Source organism: Nematolebias whitei, chromosome 15, assembly GCF_014905685.2.
Source record: "Nematolebias whitei isolate Nwh7 chromosome 15, NemWhi1, whole genome shotgun sequence".
NCBI lineage: Eukaryota > Metazoa > Chordata > Actinopteri > Cyprinodontiformes > Rivulidae > Nematolebias > Nematolebias whitei.
In genome coordinates, this window is record NC_056512.1 from 42,359,687 (window position 1) to 42,375,674 (window position 15,988).

Sequence of the window (15,988 nt, forward strand, 5' to 3'; positions counted from 1 at the left end):
AAATATAATCAATGGCTTTCATATAAAATTGTATTTTTTATTTAAGACTAGGCCCTTTTTACCTAAAATACAAGACATATTTATATATATTTATGTTTTTTTCTTTCAATATCCAACAATATGACTTTTAGGTGATCACAATCATGTTTTAGATATGCAAGAGTTATGCTATTTATAACAGTACAAAAAAACTTTTGTGGGGAGTTTTAACTTGTGTCTTAAGTTTGCTTCAATGAATTTGTTGTCTTTTGTGTTACCTGATGTGTATGAACGTATATTTTATTTTAGTGTGTTATAGCTTTTATTGGGACAAAATGCATTGTGCAGTAACTGGCCAGTGATGAGATTAATTTTAATATTCGAGTTTATTGTTGCACTGGTGACATCAGGGAGCATTTCTTGTAAATTACATATTGTGCATTTTGTTTTTGCCTAAAAAGATTTGTGCGCTTGAAACACTGTACATGCTTTCGATTTATTAAAAATAAAATAAAAACTGCCTTTAAAATGCTCATTTTAAACGAAATAAATATATACACATGGTGAGATATTTTTATATTCTTGGGGATAAAAGGTGCTAAGAGTCATGATGCCTTCAGGGACATCATGATCATTCAACATTTATTTATACAGGTTAGTCCCGTTGAGCCTCGGGGACTCATTTACAAGAGAGACCTGAATTTTAACAAAGAGCGATGACAACAGTGGACAACAACGACAACAAGACAATCATAAAGGATGCATACTATTATTATTATTTTTTACAAATGAAAATAAAATGACAAAAGGATAATTAAAAGGAAAAGTAGAGACAAAACAGCTAGATTGTAATGCGGTGTAGAATACTAAAAATTGTAAATCACAGCCCCCCCCCCCCCAAAACAAAGTAACTTTTTAAACAAGATGCTTAAAACAAGATAAAATAAAAATATTTGTTCTCAGATTAATTTATGCCAATACCACAAACAGTATTTGATCCATACAAATGTGTTTGTACAGAAAATCGTATCTCGTTATGAAATTTGCACATAAAAAAAATACATTCAACTTTATTATAAGTTTATTCAAACCCCAGCATTTACAAGATTTTGTTGTTTAATTTCAGGTTGGCACTTAAAAAAAGAGCATCTAAGGAAAAGGCAGCATACTGATAAAAAACAACATTTTTTGACAGAAAAAGTCACGTGAATGTGATATTATAGAGACAAAGAAGGTAAAGAAGTAGAACCTGTAGGATTCTACATTATTTGGTACCAGTAAAAAAAAATCTGGGTGCTTTCTGACCAGTTTGTCAAACTGATTCTAATGTTGGCATGTTTAAAGCGTGGATACACATTTTTCCTACAGTACGTGAACACCGCATGGCCTAACAAAACTGTGTTTGTTGTTCCTGAATTGAATCGACTCGATTGGACGTCCGGAGGCTCCGCCCACAAACACTCGGGCAAGGTGGAGTTGAAATAAAATAAAAAACATGGTGGGCCCAAAATGACGCCGTCAAAGAACCGAAAAAACTTCTGGTAATGGAGTTTGAAGAAAAAACACACACGGTCACTACAATTACAACTCGTCACTGACCGGTGAAAGTTATAAAACTAAATATAATCGATATATAAAATTAAATGATACAAACAGCGCAACGAATTCACGAAACTAGGGAGTTTTCACAAAACATTCCGGGCTAGAGACGTGACAGTGTCGGCCTCGGAGGGAAGGAGAAACCGGTTGTATTCAAAACCCGCTCGGAAAAAAAAACAAACAAAAAAAAAAAAAAACTCCGGATCTGTGAGGAGAAATGTTTGGATGGAGAGGAGAGAGCTGCTGCTGCGTGGAGGGAGACGGCGAGTGAGATGGAGGCGGGGGGGAAGGACCATCTCTGCGGGGACTGGAGGCCGGGACCGACGGCGCAGAGCTGGCTGTCGTTCAACCCTCCCCTTCTTCCTCCACCGCGCGACGCCGAGGCTCGCGCCGACACAGGTAGGTAAGCTAGCAGCTAAACGTCGGGGTTTACGTTAAAAAAAATACATCGAAAGCGAGTTCAAGTACACAAATAAACATTTAGGTGTTTTTTTTTTTTTTACTTTCAAAAGCCCCTCGCTCGGTCAGGCTCTTTGTAGTGGCGGAACAAACCGACCGCTGAGGAAGGTCGGCCATACCCGAATTTCTGTTCCTTAACAGCGGGGAAGAATCTTGACGTAAGACCCGGAGGGTTGTTGCCTAAAATCGTGTCCAGCGACCATCTTAATACATCCCATTTAATGCAAGGTCTCGAGTTTATTGTGTAACCGCGTGTGGGAGGGAAACAAACGGTGGTTTCCGCGCCGAGACCTCCATGCGGCTGTTCGCGGAACAGCTAGCCGCCTCTCGGTCAGCCATCAGGGATCTCGGTTTAATATCTCACCGCCCTCCCCTCTCCCCCTCTCTCTCTCTGACTAGCCCAGAACCGCCGACAACAACCGAAGCTCGGAGAACCCGCCTTTCCGTCCTCGCTTATGCGCTTTTTGGATGTAAGGGAAGGGGAGTCTGCAACGCCCTGGTGGTGGCTCTCGGCTCCGTTTTCAGTCTTTGCAGTGCGCCATTGGACCTGGTCACGGTAGGTTTGCTCGTCGGGCTGAAGCATGGCGGCGGACCCGGAGCTGCTGCTGCTCAGCCTCGGGCTTTTTCACTCCATTTTTTTGCGGGGACTTCACCAACTAATTTGGAGCCTTATAATAATGCCCGAAACCAGGAATAAACGTTAAATTTAGCTAAACTAGAATGAGGTCAACGTTTAACCATTAAAAATGTTTTATTTTTTTTTTGTTTCTGTGCCTCCGCAAATGATTTTAACCCATATTTTCGACTCGTTTTTTTTTTTTTACCACTTTTTAAAGTAAAAATGACGATTAGAACAGTAGCCGAATTGTGTTTTGTAAACATCTGTGTAATGTAAAAGAATCCAATGTGATTATTTAATTCAAAAAACTTACTTTTTAATCTAAATCTATAAAGAGTCCCGATCTTTAGCCCATTTACCTCATGCTAGCTTGCCCCAGTAGCTCGTGCGGAGCTGATTAATCTATTTTTAAACATTTGTGTTATTTTTTGCAATAAATCGCTTTATTCGATGTTCGGGTTTTAGTGTTTGCGTTTCTAAACCATCCTGAATTAAACGAAAAGTGGAAATTTAATTTTTTTTTGTTGTTGTTTTTAAACCGTTGGTTCAGACGGTTGAGCTCGAGCCATCAAGGACAGGACGAACAACAGGCATCCGCCATCATGGAAGCACAGCTCGGCTACGCCTCGCTGAAGAATGCTCTCGGTTTCGCTGCCGAAATCCGCCACGTAATGGCTAAAACTCGACCAAAGTGTCGTGTGAGTTGATTAAAATAAAACTTAATTTGAGCGGTTATTATGCTTTTGCCACCGCCTCCAGTGTTCGGTTGACGCCGGCGGAAAAGACTAGAAAAAAAAATGGCTGTGCGTGGCGGAGCTAGATCCGCGTCCAAACGGTGATGAGGCGTCTCTTCCGAGTGGCGCATTTGGCCGCATTGCTTCCGAGCTGCCATTCCTGCCTATCTGGAGACCGAAAGCAGATCCCCCCCTGTCCGCTCGGCGTAGTCAGCTGGTCGCCTACAGCTGCCTGACGGTCCACGTCCATTCGCTTCCTCCTCCCGCGGATCCTCCCCAACCGCTCCCGACACAAGAAGTCCTCCATTACCGAGCTGACCGAGCGAGAAAATGGTCGCTGCGGTGCGTCCGCGGTACAAGCGCGGCACTAATTCTCCACATTCCGTCTGGAAGGAGAAGAAGGAGGGAAGAGAAGCTCGGCGGAGGCTCGTGTTGTCTTAGTTGAAGCCCTCTGCAGTGTTATTTGAGATTTGAAGCCGTCACAAGCTCTATGTCTCACCATGCAGCGTAAACGTTTTAGGGGCGGTGTAATGAACATGAAGCATTATGTCGACGCACAATCACCGCTTCAATCTCCTTTTTCAGGAACGCAATTAAAAACTCCTAATGAAACGATTTATATATATATTTAACAAATAAAGTAATAAGTAACTGAGTGAAGTAGTAAACTTGTTCACTTTCTCTCCCCCCTCCTTTTTTTTTTTTTTAGATCCAAGACCGTGTAGTCATAAATGAATGGAGAAATGGAGGTTGCGACCCAAGACCAAGGTACTTTTCATTTGAAAATAAACACTTTCCTCAGGTTCTCGAGACTCAAGGAGACTAACCTGTATAAATAAAGGTTGGACTTTACAAAAAAAAATGCACAATCCTAACATTGATACACGATTGAGCGCTGAAAGGCGAACGAACGTTCCTTCTTTTATCAAAACGTCTCATGAAACACCAATCTACAATTTATTTACAATATACAAGTCCAATGGCAGCTACTGCCAACTGGACTTGGAAAAAAATAAAATAACTTATATAATGTTACAAATTTGGAGGATAACTTTGGTGTGCTAGCAGAGACTGATCCCCAGCACACATTCTGTCTAAACTCCTTTCTGCTCTTTGGAGGTCTCCACAGCAAGTCCTCCTCCATCTCACTGTCAGAGTCAGACGTTCTTTATTGTCGTCTGCACCACGTGTGGTGGAACGAAATTATGTACACGGGGTCCCAGTTATCCAACAATAAAATGTAAAAGAAAAACCATGATAACATCTAAAATATGAACTAAGAAAAACAACAAAAAATACACCAAGCACTAGTAGCATAAAAGCATTACGTCGAACAGCAGCACGAACATGAGTCTGTGTGAGCGGATGTGCACGTGTGAACACGGCAACATGAAATGGATCAGCAGCAACATGAAACAGATCAGCAGCAACATGAAACAGATCAGCAGCAACATGTGATTTTTCACTGATTATCCTGGTTAGAGATTCATGAGTCTAACATCCTCAGGGTAGAAGCTGTTCCTCAGTCTAGTGGTTCTACACTTAATGCTCCTCAACCTCCTTCCTGAGGGGAGCGGGGCAAAAAGTGTGTGTGCTGGGTGAGTAGGGTCCAGTGTCCTCACTCCAACGACCCCCATGTCCTCTCCAACTGCATCCATATACCAGTATCTCCTCTTTGTCTTCATCCTGGCAGCTGCATTTCTAACATCCTACCAAAATACCCACGCTCCCTCCTCTGGACATGTCCAAACCACTGTCCCTCCTCTGGACATGTCCAAACCATCTCAGTCTGGTCTCTCTCACTTTATCTCCCAGTTGTTCAACCTGTGCTGTACCTCTGATGAGCTCATTCCTAATCTTCTCCATCCTTGTCACTCCTCAGGAGAACCTCAACATCTTCACGTCTGCTACTCCCAGTTCTTTCCTGTCTTCAAACTACAACATAGCTGTTCTCTCTACTCACTTGTAAATCTTTCATTTAACCTTTTGCTGACCACTATTGGAACTTTACCCTGCCTGGACTCTCTTCTTCACCTCTTCTCCACTCGTTTTCTTGGATAGTTGACCCGAAGTACTTGAAGTCTTAAGGCCTAACAGACAAAAAAAAAAAAAAATCATCATTAACTATTTGGAGTCGTCTCTGTCTGAGCGTGACTTCTTGTGACATTTTGACCAAAACAGCTGTAAATGAAATTTCCCATCAACAGCTGATCTATAATTTGAGCATGAAAAGAGACGTAAACATTTAGGCAATAAAAAAAAAAGAGTGCAGATTACCCAGATGGGGGAGTGGTGGTGCAGAGGTTAGGAAAAGTGGGCCTATGATCTGAAGGTTGCCGGTTCAACTCCCCAGACTGACATCAAAATGTGGGTGGGAATGGTTAAACACCCACACCTGCTCCCACCCTCATTTACCCCACTCTGGACCCTTGAGCAAGGCACTTAACCCCTACCATCTGCTCCACGCAGAGGGCTGTGGTAGCTCGGAGGTCTGTGGTTTTGTCAGGAAGGGCATCCAGCGTAAAAACAGTCGCCAAGTCTTCGTGCGAGTTAGTTCGCTGTGGCGACCCCTGAAGAAGGGAGCAGCCAAAAGAAGAGATTACCATATTTTTGATTTATATTTTGTCCTCTTGTCATTTCCTCTCAGTGTGGGCGCAGGACGACCTCCTAAAACTGCTGGAAGCCATGAAAGTGGCTCTGCCGCAGAAAGACCTGACAAAATACAAAACATCAGAGTCCCACCTGGACTGGCAGAAGGTGGCCTTCAACTCCTACACAGCAGAGATGTGTAAGCAGAAATGGCAGGAAGTCTCTAAAGAGGTGAGACACTTCAGGTGGTGATGGTTTTTATAACAAACCTGTTCACACAAATACGGAGAAGCTCAAAGCAAGGATTTTTTTAAACAGTCATACCAGCTCACATTTGCATGTTTGTGGTGTGAAATTCAGACTCTGGTCCCAGATCAAGAAGCCTAACAATTAACAAATAAATACTTGTACATACACACGATGAGTTCTTCAATGAGTTTTTTTTCTTCTTCTGCCACAAAGATTCGTAAATTCAGAACGCTGACGGAGTTGATCTTTGACGCTCAAGACTACATTAAAAACCCTTATAAAGGCAAAAAACTAAAGGTTGGTTGGATTCAGAATTTACAATAAGTGCTAGATTTGCGATTGAAGCTTAGGATTATTAAAGTGTTTTTTTACTCCTCTTTAAAACCAGAAGCATCCAGACTTCCCCAAGAAGCCTTTGACTCCATATTTCCGCTTCTTCATGGAAAAAAGAGCCAAATATGCAAAGTTGCACCCTGAGATGAGCAACTTGGATCTCACTAAAATACTGTCCAAGAAGTACAGGGAGCTGCCCGACAAAAAGAAGGTCAGTCAGAAAACAAAGACTTTTAAGACAAAAAAAATATATATATATATTTTTTTGGGTGCAATTTAAAGAAAATGTTTTTCTTGTCATGACAGAAAAAATATGTTGATGACTTCCTGCGTGACAAGGAATCGTTTGTACAGAGCATGATGAGGTTCAGGTAAGTTCATCGAAGTGTTGTGGTTTATAACGTTCAGAAATGTTAGGATGAAAACCCGAGTCCAAACGTTGCTGTGTGGTGTGTAACCAGAGAAGAACATCCGGACCTGATGGAGAGCATGACCAAGAAAGGTTCAAACGTCCCAGAAAAGCCCAAGACGCCCCAACAGCTGTGGTACAACCATGAAAAGAAGGCCGTCCTCAAGTCGCACCCAGATGTAAGCTCATTGCAGATTACTTAAAATGCTCAGTTTTGAAAATGATCCTTTCCTGTTTTATAATTCTGTACTTTTTTTATTTTTTTGCCATGAAGCTCCACACTACTTTTTTATCAAAACATTCAGCCTGACTGGAGATAGTGCGTTGTGACTTTTATGTGTTTTTACTTTTGAACATATTTGCCTTTTAATTTGAAATAAGATTTCAATTAAAATACATTAAGAGCTCCAGTTCCTTCAAAACATAGTTTTCATTGAAATCAGCTAGGCCTGTCGCGATAAACGATAAACCAATTAATCGCATGATAAATGAAAATTATCGACCTCATTTTCATTTATCGGCTTTATCGTTTCTTCATTCTCTCTTTCTACTGAAGACACTGGATGATAAGACTCACCTCCGGTGCTCGTCACTGACCCCTCTCTTTTCTCTATAAAATCTGTTTTAACCGTCCAAAATCGTGTTTTTGGATCGTTAAAAGCAGCTAAGCTACGAGCTAAGCTAACAGGCCGACCTCGTGGGGAGGGGGAACCTCCGTCTTGTCGAAGCTCCAAAATTCACGGTCGAAACCCGTGCCTTCATGTAAAAAGTTGTTCTCTGCAAAAAGAAGCTGAGAACTTGTTTACTGATTTTTTTTATTAAAAGCTTTGTGTGAAAAATGCTAAAGAGCTCAAACTACACCGAGCTTCCGCCATTTTGAGAATCAAAGAGAGACAGCCCATGTCACGTCAATGGGCCTCCCTCCCATTTTTCTTAGAGACACGCTGCTCGCTCCCTCACTATCCATCCTTCGGTTCAGACAGTCTTATACTGCCACCCAGTGGTAAAAAAAGGCACTACACTCAAAACAAATTAACCAACATTTCTTCTTAAATTTGACAATAATTACTAATTATATTAAAATTTCAAACAATATTATTCTTTATCGCAATAATTTCTGAGACAATTAATCGCCCAGCAAAATTTGTTTTGTGACAGGCCTAAAATCAGCTTCACTATACTTCATGTTTTGTCTTTTTATGCTACTTTTAGCTAACTTTTCTACTTTTTGCTTTGAGAAACATTTAGCCTTTTTTTTTTTTTTACTTTTAGCTACTGCCCTGCTTTTAGATTCTAGTTTTCCTCTTACTACTTTTATCTCCTTCTTTCTTCCTTTTAGCTAACATTTTACTACTTTAACTGAGTATTCTTTTTTTTTTTTTAGCTTTTAGCAACAGTTCAGCTACTTTTTTTTTCGGCCTTCTGGTCTTTCTAGCTTTTGTTTTGAACTTTTTTCTTGTTTCACTATTTATTGGCCAGATTGTCTTTGTAAATGATAATTTATTCTTAACTGACTACCCTGGTTAAATATAGGTCAAATAAAATAAATAAATTCAGCTTCATGCACATCAGCAAATTGAAGTTTCAGCAACGTTCTTTAGCTCTTATTCTCATGTTGACTGTTTCTGTCTGAATCCAGGCCACCACCAAAGACATTAAGGACAGTCTTGGTAAACAGTGGACACAGCTGTCTGACAAAAAGAGGCTCAAATGGATCGCCAAGTCCCTCGAACAGCAGAAACTGTACAAGGTAAGAACGGTTTTAGTTACTCTGATGACAACGTTTTGTCTGCACGAGCGCTTTTATCAGTGTTGAACGTTTGCAGGAAGCAATGCGGGAATACATCCAGCAGCACCCCGAGTTAAACATGACACAAGATCTCGCGAAGTCCACCCTGACCAAGGCGGAGCGGCACCTTAAAGACAAGTCTGACGGCCGGCCCGACAAACCTCCTCCGTAAGTCTCAGCTGAATTAGACAATCTTCAATCCAGGACGAGTTACTCAGTGACGACGTGCAAACGCTTTCAGGAACGGTTATTCTATGTTCTGCGCGGAGCTGATGTCGAGCATGAAGGACGTTCCCAGCACAGAGCGCATGGTGATGTGCAGTCAGAGGTGGAAGCTGCTGAAGCAGAATGAAAAGGACGCCTACCAGAAACGCTGCGAGCAGGTGAGGTCGCTGTCACACACGCGTACAGCTGGTTAGAAACCCTCACTTTGATCTAAAATGTTTTGTCGTCTTTTAATCTTTAGAGGAAAAGGGAGTATGAAATCGATATGAACAAATTTCTCAGTGTAAGTTGTTTTAGTATTTTTTGCATTTTATAACCATTTCCCCATTTTTTTGTTATAGTTATATATATTTTTTAACGTCTTTACGTTGTGGACATTTTTAGACCATATCAGAAGAGGAGCAGCAGCGAGTTTTGGGTGAAGAGAAGCCGGGTTTTAAGAAGATCAGTGGAGCCAGCAGTTCCGCCTCTAAAAAGAAAAATGCTCAAACGAAGGCAAGGCTGAAAGGGAAAACCGTAACGGTTTAAAATGTTTTTTTGTCACGATCTTCAGGCCTGATGTTCCACATACATACAGCATCTTGTATGACGTACACTTTTTTTTGCCGTGCATCTAACGTAAGTCACCGTCCACCTGACGTTTGCAGGCCAGTTCAGAGAAACCCAAAAGGCCCATTTCTGCCATGTTCATATTCGCGGAGGAGAAGCGTCCCAAACTGCAGCAGGAGCGGCCGGACCTCTCCGACAGTGAGCTCATGAGATTCTTGGCACGAATGTGGACCGAGCTACCTGATAAGAAAAAGGTAACGCGCCAACTCAGTTTAACTTTGTTCAAGAAATGTCATGACACTAAATCATTTTATTGTGGTTTGTCTCCATCATTTAGGAGAAGTACAAGCGTTTAGAAATGGTGCTAAAAGCTGAGTCGGAGAAGAAGGAGAGGGAGGATCGAAGTCGTTTGCCGGATCCGCCTAAGACGGCTCAGGAGATCTGGCAGCAGAGCGTCATCGGAGACTACCTGGCCAGGTTTAAGGTACACACGACTCATGTTTAAAGATACAAACTAAAGGTTACGTCGAGAATTGTAGCTAAAAATCAAAAGTTGCACAAGACGAGCTGTGCAATTCTATAGCGATGGTTTAATATGAGGCCGTTTTCTGCAGAGTGATCGCCCGAAAGCACAGAAAGCGATGGAAATAGTCTGGAGCTCCATGGAAAAAAAGGAGAAGATTATGTGGATTAAAAAAGCAGCAGAGGACCAGAAAAGATACGAGGTTAGAGGCAACATTCGTTTCACCCGCAGCGTTGGTTTACAGGAGTGGTTAGGTTGACTCGCTTATCTGTCTTCACCAGAGGGATCTGTGTGAGATGCGCTCTCCAGCTGCAAATGTTGTATCAATGAAGAAGATGAAGTTTGAAGGAGAACCCAAGAAACCACCATCGTAAGTTATAGGTCGTCTGTTTTAACATCATTTGTTAAAACTCGCAACAATCTCTCACGTTTTACCCACCAGGAACGGATATCAGAAGTTCTCCCAGGAGATGCTGTCCAACGGGGAGCTGAACCACCTCCCCATGAAGGAGCGGATGACTGAAATCGGCAGCCGGTGGCAGAGGTGTCCGCAGAAAGAGAAGGACCGTTACAGAAAGATCGCAGAGGAGAAGCAGAGGCAGTACAAAGTTCTGCTGGAACAGTGGCTCGCTGTAAGATGCTGCTGCTGAGAAACGTTTACTCTGAAACCTTCTTACCCTAACGCGCCCTTTGATCTGTCCACAGAGCTTATCTTCACAAGAGCGAAACGCTTACAGAGAGTACAACTCCCAAGTAAGTTTTCCCTGGGCGTTTGCAGGATATTCTGTTACTCTTTATTGTGTTAAATGACTTTTTGTTCCTCAGAAAAGAAGAATCCGAGCCAAACCGGGAGCCCCTCAGGCAAAGAAAGCTGTGAGTGCTGATTCTCTTTTGCAATTAGTTTTTCTTGTTACTGCCACAAAGCTCAGGCTAGTATCTCACTTGGCTGCAACCGTTGGGGACTAACATATTTTTTGGCCTATAAGTTGCATTTTTTTGCATAATTTGCATGCCCTGTGACTTAAAGGGCAAAGCGACGTATTTATGGATTTGTTCCCATATTTATAAACCAATTTTTGGCTGAGATGTCCATTTTCATTCATTCTGACTGAAAAAATTGAATACTACCATTTTTAGCCACTAGATGGCAGTCGAGTTGTATGGCATGCTGTTGTATCATGTAACAGGTAAAAGTGGTTATTAATGACACAATCGGCTTGCCATAGTCCGCCATCGTCGTCTGCCTGGAGCAACCGAATCAGCTTCATTTCGCTGCATCGCCCCGGCGAAATGCAGCTGATTTGACCATTAAAATGCATTTATTAAGTAAAAGTTCAACTGAGACACACGTTTACTATAAAGTCGAGCAAACAAATAATTGTTTTTAGGTGCTTATCTTGTTAAATTTCGCAGAAATGCACAGCGAGTCGCCCTCTGCGTGTTCACGTTTCTGCGTATCGGGTTTTGAAAATGCAGCTGATTTGACCGTCAAAGTGCATCTATTAAACAAAAGTTAGACTGAGACACGCCTTTACTATAATTTCGAGTAAACAAATAATTGTTTTTAAGTGTTATTCTTGTTAAAGTCCTCCCGGTCATGCTCCCGTGGCCGCCATTTGGCAACCAATCGATTTTTGTCACAACATCGGCCCACGTTTTCAGGTTTTCAGCGGCGACACGTCGGCGGTGATGCATAATAGATGCAACATATTTATGGATTTTTTCACTTTATTAGACACATTTGGACTGATGTGACTTATAGGGCAGTGCGACGTGTACTGATGGAAATACGGTAGTTGGGGATTTATAAAAGATCAAATTGTGGAAATAGGTAAAAATGTAATTTGCAGTGTCACTGAATTCTGAGTGTTTGCGCCTCCAGCCTCTAGTTTTGTGCACAGCTTCGAAAAATGAACGTGAAACCTGTGGTTCACAAGGTTTCTGTCGGGACGCCATTGTGGGCCACGAAATACTAAGTGGATGTCCTTCGATTAAAAAGTACAGCTTTAACGTCGCAGGACCAAAATTAATAAGCGCTCCAGGCACCTGACAAACTCAGGGGCTTCTTTGATGCTCAGTTTTGGAAACTCCCTGCGGTTTAGTGAGTTACTGGTTTCATCTGTTACGTACCTGTCGTCAAAAAATGTTTCTCCTGACAGGCTGTAGAGCAGGATGATGACGACGATGAAGAAGAAGAGGATGACGACGATGACGAGCAGGAGAAGGCTTCCTCTGAAGCGGACTCATCCAGTGAGGAGGATGATGATGACGACGACGATGTAAGTAAAGATCGATTAAAAGTACAGGATGAGAATCGTTCAGATTCCAATCGTTCACTGGTTTGTTTGCTTAAAGAATGACGGGAATGATGATGACGACGACGATGATGATGACGACGATGACGAGGTGGAGGACAAAGAAAACAAATCTGAGGACAGCAGCAGCGAGTCGAACTCGGCAGAATCGTCCGACTCGGATTCAGACTGAAACTGGTCCGAAGTCGTCTTGAGACTATGAGCTGAGCTGAGCCAAGAGTCCAGGGAGGTCCGCCGCTGTGCCAACCTGCTCCCCTCCCCCCACCGGAGGGAGCCCCCGCATCGCTTCATCCATCTGACCCCGCCCACAGCGAAGACGAAGAGACGAGTCATCGTCAAACCAAAAACATATTTGACATCGGGCGATGTCGAGTTCATTTACACGGTAACAGTTAGGCTTCCCCTCGCGCGTTTTATTTAAATTTTCCAGCAGCAGGAGTTGTAAACGGCTTCACGGAGCCAAAGACCAGCACGGAGGATCGCTTCAGGACAGGACGGGGGGCGGAGAGGAGTGTGTGCAGGACACAGGAAAAAACAGCTGCACTCTTCTGAATGTTTTCTGTAATATTTCTTCCACGGGGTCGCTCCCCTTTCTGTACTCGGACACGATGTGGATTTTACGGTTTGGTTCCTACAGAAGTATTTTTTCAGGAAAAACAAAAGTCAAGCCATTCTGAACGTTTTTAATTTGTTGTTTTTTTGTTTTTGCTTGAAGTTGTCGGATCTCTTTTACGTCACCCCCCCCCCCTCTGTTCTGTAAAGATGCACACGTGCACTTCTCATGTTTGACTTCGACTCGGATTAGACGGACACACGTCTACAGAGAACCTTAAAAAACTTTACATGGGAATTTAATACTTGTGCTCGTGAGTAAACCCATGAGGTCGGCGCAGAGAATTAGTTTTCACGCTGCAGTTCATGTTTACGAAACGATCCGAGGAACGATTTCTGAGCGGAGCGGTTCTGGTCCAGCAGTCTTAAATCATCCTTTTTAATTTAAACTCAACAGAGCAGAGTCTTTAATGCACATTTCTTACTCGCCTTCAGTTCCGCCTGTTGTCCAAACCTGCACGTTTATAGAGTTTTTCAGTATTTCTGTTTTCTTGCTTGGTTTTTGTTTTGTTGGGCATCGGAGTTCAGATCATCTGAACGGTTTTTATTTTCATCTTTATCGTTTTAACGGCTGTAATCCCTGTGGGGGGGGTTGACGCTTATCCCCCCCAAAAAAGAGAAGTGAGCGCCTACAGTGAGCTTGTCTCCGAGTGTGTGTGTGCATGCACCGTACGATGTACATACGAGGGCGTGTGTGTGTGTTTTGCTTTATTGTGGACTGTTTCCGACGTTCTTTTGCAAATCATGATGCGATCACAGCGTGCAGGTCTGTGCCCGCGGGAGCTTCGTACCAATAACATGAATGTAGATATTATTTCTTCTTTTTTTAGACGTTTTGTTTTCCCAAAGCTCATTGCTGTTACGCCATTGATGACCTGTATCCGTACGGGCAACGGGACCTTCACATTTTGGGTTTTCCACACCGATGGATCTCGTCGCAGCTTTTCGCGATTTCGACCGTCGTTCTCTGAAACAAAACCAGCACGGGCTGCGGAAACGACGAGGAGAGGAGAGCAAACCGACCGACCGACGGGAAAACGGGATTCCAGGAACAGAACTACAAAAGGACACGGGTGTAAAATGTAAATCTGTAAATACAGGGTGGTTCTTTTTTGCATCGAGTGTTTATCGTTTTGTTAGTACTTTTAATTTTGCAAACCCTCATCTGTGATTTCTCTGGAGGCCCGTGAGCCTTTCACTCACAGAGGAGAGTTGTTGTCGACGTCCGCCCGTTTTTCTTCTCTCCTCGTGTTGTTTTATAGAAATATACTCGACCGCAGAGCTTTACAAGTTTGTACTGCTGGTCGTTTGACAGGATTTGATGTTTTATATAGCCGAGGGTGTTCTTATGTCCTTGTAGTTCAAGTATTTGAGCAAATAAAAAAAATACTTAAAAATGACTTTAAAGCCTGCAGAGTGCTGATTGGTGCATTTCAAGACTACGCAAAGACACTTTCACAAACGTAGCCCAAAGTGACACTTCAGTGGGTCATTCTGCAGCGGGATGATGAGCAGATCAGCTGTCCATCCATTATCTTTACCAGCTTCTAACGTTTCAGGTCACTGGGGTCACTGGTGCCCAGTCCAGCTGTCGCTGCGAGAGGCAGGGGGCGCAAGAGACAACTATTTGAACAATATTTTGCTAACAGACAAATGGAAATGGGCCTTCAGGTCACACACTACAAGTTTAGACATTGTAAATAAAACAAATATTATTAAATTAGGAAAAAATGTGTGAAAAAAATGACATTTTGATAAATATATAAACAAAGTATAAAAATGAACGTATTCATACAATGGGGTTAAACGAGCAGTAATTTTAACTCAGCTGATCAGGCTCAACCAATGGATTGTAGAGTTGGAGCTCATCTATTAATGTCTGGAGGAAAATTATCACAGCGGAAGTAGCTAAACTGAACTTTCAAAGTAAAGGGAAGTACAAAAAAAACTGCTTAGTTGATCACATAAAATAGAAAAAAAAAAGATATATGTATATATATATATTTCTTTAGCATCTCAAAATATTAATTTTAACAAACATACAAGTTAAGGAAGAATATAGGATTAAAAAGCCAAAAGAAAGCGGGTGGAGCATTTCTGTTGGAGGTAAAAAGGACAGGTTTATCAAATAAACCTATAAATAAACATATTTATTCTCATAAATAATTCTATTAACTTTTGTTTATGTGAATGTTTCTGTTCGGTGCCCTGAGATGACTTCTGTTGTGATAAATAAACTGAACTGAATCAAAATTGATCTGATACTCTGCGGAGGCATTTATTGTATTTTAACAATCCAATCGAAAGTGCATGTAAAATAAAACGTTTACACACATATTCCAAACAAATATATTTTAAGGATAAATTATTGTCTAAATCTTATAAAATATCTAAATCTTTATGAACCTTTGATTTTCATTTGCTTAGGACGTTTTCAATTTATTTTTCCTTGTTGTAAATAAAGTGAACGACATTTAAAATGTTCTTGTTTTACATGGTTGTATTTGTAAGCGTCTCAGTGGACTGTCGTCTCCAGTTTTTGTCTTAATACGACTTGGTATTGGTACTTTTTCAAAATTTTCATTTTTAATTTGCTGCCAACTTGGAAACGGTTCTGTACCATTGCACAGTTTTTACATTTATATCATTCAATGTTTGCTTTGTTCATTTCACCAGTTATCCGTTTAATTACCTTTTTACACACGTTAGATGTAGTTTAATTTTGCTTTGTGACATATTTAGTTCACAAATAAATTACTTATTTTTTTTACAAATTTTTAACAAGATGGAGGCTTGAGACCTACAAATGTATGCTTTTAAGGAAAATATATACAGTTTTAAGATATGCTTTAAACATGCGACGTCTATAAATTTTATCAAGAGACAAATTCGTTCAATATTTACTCACAAACTCACTTCTTTATGGGCTTTTATTTTGAAGAACAAAACCGGAAACAGATGTATGTTTTCCGGAAATCGTTTTTTTTTTTTCTCCTGTCGGCCTC

General features: G+C 41.5%; 1 protein-coding gene across 3 annotated transcripts; it reads left to right on the plus strand.

Annotated features, from left to right (window-relative positions):
- Window positions 1-1,276: 1,276 nt before the first annotated feature.
- On the plus strand, window positions 1,277-14,357 carry ubtf (upstream binding transcription factor). Of its 3 annotated transcripts, none has more exons than XM_037689232.1 (21): window positions 1,277-1,981; window positions 4,100-4,158; window positions 6,038-6,210; window positions 6,442-6,525; window positions 6,617-6,772; window positions 6,868-6,932; window positions 7,023-7,149; window positions 8,610-8,720; window positions 8,797-8,927; window positions 9,001-9,142; window positions 9,226-9,267; window positions 9,369-9,479; window positions 9,632-9,787; window positions 9,871-10,017; window positions 10,148-10,258; window positions 10,338-10,426; window positions 10,499-10,688; window positions 10,762-10,809; window positions 10,882-10,929; window positions 12,216-12,335; window positions 12,412-14,357. In XM_037689232.1, exons 2-21 carry the CDS (start codon window positions 4,122-4,124, stop codon window positions 12,541-12,543), a joined length of 2,220 nt encoding a protein of 739 aa, XP_037545160.1. In that variant the 5' UTR covers window positions 1,277-1,981; window positions 4,100-4,121; the 3' UTR covers window positions 12,544-14,357. The 3 variants fall into 3 exon arrangements, with proteins under 3 accessions (XP_037545160.1, XP_037545159.1, XP_037545158.1); XM_037689231.1 differs by having other exon boundaries at window positions 1,277-1,977; XM_037689230.1 differs by lacking the exon at window positions 1,277-1,981 and adding an exon at window positions 2,423-2,593.
- The last annotated feature ends 1,631 nt before the right edge of the window (window positions 14,358-15,988 follow it).